Source organism: Sylvia atricapilla, chromosome 17, assembly GCF_009819655.1.
Source record: "Sylvia atricapilla isolate bSylAtr1 chromosome 17, bSylAtr1.pri, whole genome shotgun sequence".
Lineage (NCBI taxonomy): Eukaryota > Metazoa > Chordata > Aves > Passeriformes > Sylviidae > Sylvia > Sylvia atricapilla.
The window spans coordinates 1,584,864-1,592,451 of record NC_089156.1 but is presented as its reverse complement, the minus strand read 5'-3'; the positions used below and the strand labels follow the sequence as shown (position 1 = coordinate 1,592,451).

Sequence of the window (7,588 nt, the reverse complement as noted above, 5' to 3'; positions counted from 1 at the left end):
CCTGCTGATTGGCTGGGATCTATGGACACGTGTGTTGATTGGCTGGGATCTCCGCTCCTGCCTGCTGATTTGCTGGGATCTGTGGACCTGTGTATTGATTGGCTGGCATCTCTGAGCCTGGCTGCTGATTGGCTGAGATGTCAGTACCTGCCCAAACGTTGAGCTCTGTGTGTGCTGATTGGCTGGGTGGTCTGTGACTGCTGATTGGCTACTGGTCCGTATGGGCTGACTGGCCGGGCTGTCTGTGAATGTTGATTGGCTGGATGGCACCCGAACGCTGATTGGCTGGATGGTACCCAAGAGCTGATTGGTTAGATGGTACCCGAGTGCTGATTGGCTGGGCGTCCCAGGTCCCAAGGGCAGGTTTGGGGGTTCACACCCCATCCCTGTCTCCATCCCCTTCCCCATGCCCATCCATGGCACACCTTCCCATCCCGTCCCTCCCTGGAGCCCCTCAGCACCCCGCAGGGGTGTCCCCTGTCCCCCCGGGGACCCTCCTGGCAACTCCCGCCCCCAGCCCCAGTCGGTGCCTGACCCCGGGGAGACACCAAGTGAGGGTCGCCGCCCTGGCATCCCACCCTCGGGGGAGGTGTCTGTGCCACCCTGGGTCCCCCCTTTCTCCTTCACACCGGGCTGCGGACCTGCTCTGTACTGGCTGGTCCCAGCTCCCTTCCCACGGTCCCAGTCTCTGTTGCTGGGGTCCCTACTCTATTCCCAGGTATTCCTCTCTCTGCTCAGGGAGTCCACAGTCACATCAGGGGGTTCCCCATTCTCTTTCCATGGAATCCTCACCCTGTCCTCGGGGACCCCACCTTTCTTTCTGAAAGTCTCACCCCCAATTCCTCTTATCCCCCTCTCTGCTTGGAGCGTCCATGCTCGCTTCAGGGACTCTCCACTTCCCGCGGGGTCCTCACTCTGCCCTGGAGTGTCCTTGCACCCTTCCCGGGGCTCCCATGCTCTCTTCCCAGTGGTCCTGCTCCCTGCCCGGGGGATGTGTTCTCCTTTGAGGAGCACCGTCCTCCCTTCCCGGGGCTCCCACTCTCTCTTCCCGGGGGTCCCGCCATCTGCCCGGGGGGTTCCATGCTCTCCTCGGGAGCTCTCCACTCCCTTCCCGGTGGTCCTGTTTTCTACTCCCGGGATCCCGCTGTGCCCCGGAGCCCCCGCTCTCCAGCCGAGGGGAATCCGCTCCTTTCTGCTGTGGCTCCCGCTCCCCACCTGGGCGTGGCAGCGGGGTCCCCCCGCACCAGCGGGGCTGCGGCGGCAGCTCGGGGCGGTGCCGGTGCCGGTGCCGGTGCCCACCCCCACTGCCGGTGGCGGGGCGGAGCGGCCGCCCCGAGCTCTATAAAGCGGGCGGCCGCGCCGGTGCCGCAGCGAGGGCGGGGGTCGCCATGAGCCTGATGCTGGAGACGCTGCTGGGCCCCCCGGGGGGGCTCCGCAAGGAGCCGGGCCGCGTTCCCCCGCGCTCCGCCGCCTCCAGCGGCTTCTACTCGTGGCCGGCCCCGGTGGTGGGACGGGCGCGGGGCGCCGGGGGCGGCGGCGGCAGCGCGGCCGCGTCCTCCACCGAGAGCCTGGACTCGCTGAACGGCGAACCGCGGGCGCGCAACGAGAAGGAGCTGCTGCAGGTGCTGAACGACCGCTTCGCCGGCTACATCGAGCGGGTGCGGGCGCTGGAGCAGCAGAACCGGGCGCTGGCGGCCGAGGCGGCGGCGCTGCGGCAGCAGCAGGCGGGGCGCTCGGCCATGGGCGAGCTGTACGCGCGGGAGCTGCGGGACATGCGGGGCACCGTGCTGCGCCTGGGCGCCGAGAAGGGGCAGCTGCGGCTGGAGCGGGCGCGCCTGGCCGAGGACGTGGCGGCGCTGCGGGGGAGGCTGGAGGACGAGGCGCGGCAGCGCTCGGAGCTGGAGGCGGCGGCCCGCGGGCTGGCGCAGCGCTCGGCGCAGGAGGAGCGGGCTCGGGCGCCGCTGGAAGAGCGAGCCCGGGCGCTGCGGGAGGAGGCGGAGCAGCTGCGGAGGCAGCACCGCGCCGAGGTGGGAGCGCTGCTGCGCGGGGCGCGCCCCGAGCTGCCCGCGGAGCCCCCCGCGTCCCTGCGCCCCGGCGTCACCGCCGCGCTCCGCGACCTGCGCGCACAGCTGGAGGGCACGGCGGTCCGCAGCACCCTGCAGGCCGAGGAGTGGTTCCGCGGTGAGTGTGAGGGTGTGGCCGCCAAAGGCGCCGGCAGCATTTCCGTGCCTCCCCGGGGACGGCCTGGGATGACGCGCTCCGGGACGGGGTTGGACCAGAGGGAGCGAGGGAGTGCCGAGGGATGGGGGTACCCCCCGCTCTCTTTATCTTTTTAGGGTCTCTCCATCCGGAGTGGCGCAGGGACCCCTCCCACCTCTGCTGTTCTCCTGGAGGGTGTTGGGATACCGTCGCCCCAGGAGGGTGCAGGGACCCCCTCGTATATTATGCTCGGGGAGGGAGTTAATGTCCCCCCACCCCAGAGTGTGCAGGGACCTCCCGTATATCCAGAGCCCGGGGAAAGTTTCAGGGTGACCCCATCCCTGCCACCAGACCTCCAGTGCCTGCGGGTGCGCTGCCCGACTCTCTCTGCTCCGCAGTGAGTTTCGAGGCGGGTTCTAGGATCACTGGCAAGTTTTTTTTGGGTGCTGGACCCCCCGATGCTGCAGGGTGTTGTGCTGGTCCCTCTCGGCCGGGGCTGTCTGCAGTGCTGGGGGGCGGTTCCGCGTTCCCGATGCGGGAGGGGAGGGTGGGGAGGGGACACTACGGTCCGAGGGGACACGGCGTGGGGTGAGCCCCCAGACTGAGCAGGGCGGGTCCAGAACCGCGGACAGCGGCGGTTCAGCACCGCGGGCAGCGGCACCGCCGACCCAGAGGCGCCCGTCCCGCGGGGCCGCAGGATCCGCGCTCCCCGTCCCTGTCACATCACTCCGTGCCCGCCCCACCTCGTCCCCTGGGGTGGCCGCAGGGCGCTGCGGCAAAACCCCCCCGCCTCGGGCCGGGCTTGGCGCGCTCGGGATGCGGCGGGGGGGCAGCGCCGTGGGGCAGGGGGCTGTGGCACAGCTGAAGGGGAGGCGGGGGCTGCAGCGAGGACCTGCACTGGATGAAGTCCAGGATGGCAGAAACAGCCCCCAGCTGGTCTTGCCCGCCCTCCCTCGCTTCTCGGCAGAGATGGAGCAAGGGGTGGGGAAGGCAGAGTGCTCAAGGAGCCCGGGATGACTCTGCAGAGGACAGGGATGTGTGGCACGGACGGGTTTGAGTTTCCCCAAGGAGGCGAGGCTGCAGCCTCCTTCCCTCGCGCCCTGCAGCTTCCCTTTTCCATTGCAGTGAGGCTGGACGAGCTCTCGGAGGTGGCCAAGGTGAACACGGACGCCATGCGCTTGGCCCAGGAGGAGATCTCCGAGTACCGCCGGCAGCTCCAGGCCAAGACCACCGAGCTGGAAGCCCTGAAAGGGACCCAGGAGTCACTGGAGAGGCAGAGGCAGGACTCGGAGGAGCGCCATCATGCAGATGTCCTGTCCTACCAGGTACCGTGGCGCAGTGGGCAGCAGCCCAGGCTGGGGAGGAGCAGCACTGGGATTTTGGCTTCAGGGATGTGGAGGAGTTATGGCAAATGCTCAGGCCTGTGTCAGAACTGGCCTTCCCTAGCCCACAGGGATCAGGAACCCAGAGCCTGAGGTGGTGTCTGGGCTCGTCTCCTTCAGCAGCCCTGGAGCTGCCCCATGGCTCTGCCTGGCACTGAGCTACCTGTGAGGATGGTTATAAACACCATGGAAGAGTGCCCAGGGCTTGGACCACATCCTGTTCCCCACGTCTGAGAAGTGAGGGCTACCTTGGTGGCCATGGAATGAAGTGCTGTCCCCAGGGCGATGTCCCATCAGCCTCCAGCTGGAGTTCAGTTGCCATTGGACTCCCCCAAGTCCTAGAAGCATTCCCACAGCTTGTCCCTGCTGGAGGGAGTGCTGGGAGTGGGCCAGGGGCTCAGCTGGAGTGTGGCTCCTTGCTCAGGGCGTGCAGGGTTCCTGCCAGGGGCTCAAAGGCAACTGGACACCCTGGGACCAGCCCTGGCTGTGTCCCCTTCGCTGTGTGTCTGCAGGAGGTGACTCCTCTGTGAGCACACCCTGGTGCTGGAGACCAGGGGACAGTTTAGGGATGCTCTGTGTCTTCCTGCTCCTGGGGAGTGTGCCATGTGTCCCCTCCCATTATTGCTCTGTCTGCCCACAGGAAACCATCCAGCAGCTTGACAGCGAGCTGAGGAACACCAAGTGGGAGATGGCAGCTCAGCTCCGGGAGTACCAGGATCTGCTCAACGTCAAAATGGCCCTGGACATCGAAATTGCTGCCTACAGGTACAGGGGGCAGGGGAAGTGTGAGGGAGTCTCAGGCAGGTCTGCTCAAGGTCCCTTGTTAACACCTGGGCTCTTTTTGGTGAGCAAATCATCCATCCACCAAAGCTGTGGTTGGCAATGTCCGGTTGGGTGACCCAGTGGTGTGTGGAGGGAAGGGCAAGGAAACCTGCTCATCTCAGGCCACAGGAGCAGGAGGATCATCCAGGATGGGGCAGGGAGGGAGACGGAGCTGCAGGACATTGCTGGCAGCTCCTGGTCACGGGAGGAGATGAGAAGCCATCACTGAGGGCCTGCTCTGGTCTCTCCCTGGCAGAAAGCTCCTGGAAGGGGAGGAATACCGGCTTGAGACTGGCATTGGGATGCTTTCCTACCCCGAGGTGGTCCCCAAGCCTCCCAGCATCACCACCAGCATCAAGGTGAAGAGCGAGGAGAAGATCAAGGTGGTGGAAAAATCAGAAAAGGAGACGGTGATCGTGGAGGAGCAGACAGAGGAAATCCAGGTGACTGAGGAGGTCACAGAGGAGGAGGAGGCTGAGAAAGAGGAAGAAGAGGAAAAAGCTGAAGAGAAGGAGGAGGAGGGGGAGGAAGAAGAAGAGGAGAAAGCTGAAGGTGAAGAAAAGGCAAAGTCTCCTGCAAAGGAGGAGGCCAAGTCCCCAGAGAAACCTGAGTCCCCCTCAAAGGAGGAGGCCAAGAGCCCAGCAGTCAAATCCCCTGAAAAGCCTCCAACTCCCTCAAAGGAGGGGGCCAAAACTCCAGTTGTGAAATCCCCAGAAAAACCTGCAACCCCCTCAAAGGAGGAGGCCAAGAGCCCAGCTGTGAAGTCCCCAGAGAAACCCCCGACCCCCTCAAAGGAGGAGGCCAAGACCCCAGCTGTCAAATCCCCTGAAAAGCCACCAACGCCCTCAAAAGAGGAGGCCAAGACCCCAACTGTGAAGTCCCCAGAGAAACCTGCACCTCCCTCCAAGGATGAGGCCAAGACCCCAACAGTGAAATCCCCAGAGAAACCCACACCCCCCTCAAAAGAGGAGGCCAAGACCCCGACTGTCAAGTCCCCGGAGAAACCCCCAGCCCCCTCTAAAGAAGAGGCCAAGAGCCCAGCTGCGAAGTCCCCAGAGCCACCTGCAACTCCCTCAAAAGAGGACACCAAACCCCCATCTGTCAAATCCCCAGAGAAGCCCCCAACGCCCTCTAAGGAGGAGGCCAAGCCCCCGGCTGTGAAGTCCCCAGAGAAAGCCAAATCTCCCGTGAAGGAGGAGGCCAAGTCTCCGCAGAAGGAAGTGGCCCCAGCCAAGGAGCCAAGCCCTGCTCCAAAGGAGCCAAAGGCCCCTGCCAAGGAGGAGCAGCCCAAGGAGGTGAAGGCTCCCTCCAAGCCTGAGGAGGGAAAGAAGGAGGAAGCTCCCAAGAAGGACGTCCCAGCCAAGGTAGAGGAGAAACCCAAAGAGAAGGCAGCTGCTGTGCCAGAGCCTGCAGCTCCACAGGCCAAAGAGACCAAGCCAAGCCCCAAACCTGCTGAAGAGGGAAAAGCTGAGGAGGCTCCAGCAAAACCTCAGCAGGAGGTCAGCAAAGAGGCCACCAAGGAGGCTGAAAAGCCAAAGGCTGAGGAAAAAGTGGAGGAGCCCAAGAAGAAAGTAGAAGAACCCAAGAAGGAGAAGGCAGAGGAGCCCAAGAAGGTGGAGGAACCCAAGAAGGAGAAGGCAGAGGAGCCCAAGAAGGTGGAGGAACCCAAGAAGGAGAAGGCAGAGGAGCCCAAGAAGGTGGAGGAACCCAAGAAGGAGAAGGCAGAGGAGCCCAAGAAGGTGGAGGAACCTAAGAAGGAGAAGGCAGAGGAGCCCAAGAAAGTGGAGGAACCCAAAGCTAAAGCAAAACCCAAAGATGAGCCCCAAGCCAGTAAGGAACCCCCCAAAGTCGAGGCTCCCTCCAGCAAGGAGGGCACAGCCCCAGAGCCAGGGAAGAAGTGATGGAAGAGTCCCGGGCGCCGAAGGCACCTCCGGGCATGGGAGTTGCTCTGCTCCCTCCGATGGCTGGGCCTGGGGTGGGACCCCAGGGAGCCCCAGGCCAGGCTTTCCCTTAGCAATAGGCCGTGAGAGCCCCTCGGGTGGGCGACTGCTTCCCTCGCAGAACGTGATTTTGCCGAGCGCCACATTTAAACACTTGAATTATAACCCAGGAGAAGAGGGGGGACCCGCAGGGGAACCCCACCACCCTTCTCCTCTAAGTGCATTTATTTAATGTATGTGCAATGGATGGATGAGTGCAATGCAGAGCTGTAGCTGCTTGGGGGGCTGGCGGGGTCCTGCCCTGCCCTGGGGGGTGACAGTCCCTCTGGGCAGAGGTGGAAGAGGCTGGGAGCTGCTGGAATGCTCACAGACACACACGGTGCACCAGGAACCTCAGCTCACTGATCTTTGCTTTCTGTGCAATAACCAAATAAAAGTGCTTACAGAGACACCCTGGCTCTGCTGGCTTATCCTTGGGAGAAGACAGGGAAGGAAGGTGGGAATGTGGGGCTGGGATCTGTCACCCAGGGCTGGGGTGGGTGACACTCCACAGCAGGCACAGAGGACCCTGTGTCCTGAGGATGGAAAGAGGACCAGCCCTGCCATGCTTTCCAAAGGATCTCAGTGTGTTTTTTCCCCTTCCTTCTTTTTTTAAAGCATGGCTCCCAGGGGACTGGGAGAGCCTGGTTTAACCCAGGGGCTGCGGCACAGCCTGCCACTGCAGCACTGCACTGAGGGCAGGGGCTGGGGGGAGCAGGAGAGGGGCTGTCAGCCCTCCTGGGGGAGAAATCACTCCCAGGGGGGACACGGAGAGTCTGGGATGAAGGAGGGACAGTGACCTTGGGAGGGGGGATGGAACCCCAGTTCTGCCGGTCTGGGACCCCCACACAGAGCGCTGCCAGGGAGGGGACACATCCCAACTCCCTGAGGCCAAGCAGGGAAAGCTGGGATGTCCCTACCCTCATCCTGCCCCTCCCAGGACCCCACTCTGCTCTCCCCCAAGCCCAGGAAGCAGAGAAGCCCCCCAGAATGCAGGGATTGTGCTCAGTGGGATGGCAGCCAGCCGGCAAGGACAGGCTGGGGCTGCAGTGCGGGCTCTGGAAAAGGGCTATTTTTAACCACCTCAGTTTTTAGCCATCTCAGCTCCCCAGTCCCTGTGGTGGGGAGGGACGTCAGGAGGCAGGGAGCATCCCTGGAAAGGCTGTCAGAACCCAGGGAAGGGACACAGGACTTGCTGCAGCCCTC

At 63.7% G+C, this 7,588-nt stretch overlaps 1 protein-coding gene across 1 annotated transcript; it reads left to right on the top strand.

The window, feature by feature from the left end:
• Positions 1-1,388: 1,388 nt before the first annotated feature.
• NEFH (neurofilament heavy chain) lies at positions 1,389-6,792 on the top strand. Its single transcript, XM_066331150.1, has 5 exons — positions 1,389-2,181; positions 3,325-3,524; positions 4,222-4,346; positions 4,660-6,016; positions 6,161-6,792. Exons 1-5 carry the CDS (start codon positions 1,389-1,391, stop codon positions 6,302-6,304), a joined length of 2,619 nt encoding a protein of 872 aa, XP_066187247.1. The 3' UTR covers positions 6,305-6,792.
• The last annotated feature ends 796 nt before the right edge of the window (positions 6,793-7,588 follow it).

Coding starts and splice junctions, on each gene's coding strand:
- NEFH (XM_066331150.1), top strand. CDS start 1,389: ATGAGCCTGATGCTGGAGACGCTGCTGGGCCCCCCGGGGGGGCTCCGC. Junction 2,182..3,324: donor GGCCGAGGAGTGGTTCCGCG/GTGAGTGTGAGG, acceptor TTTCCATTGCAG/TGAGGCTGGACGAGCTCTCG. Junction 4,347..4,659: donor ATCGAAATTGCTGCCTACAG/GTACAGGGGGCA, acceptor TCTCCCTGGCAG/AAAGCTCCTGGAAGGGGAGG.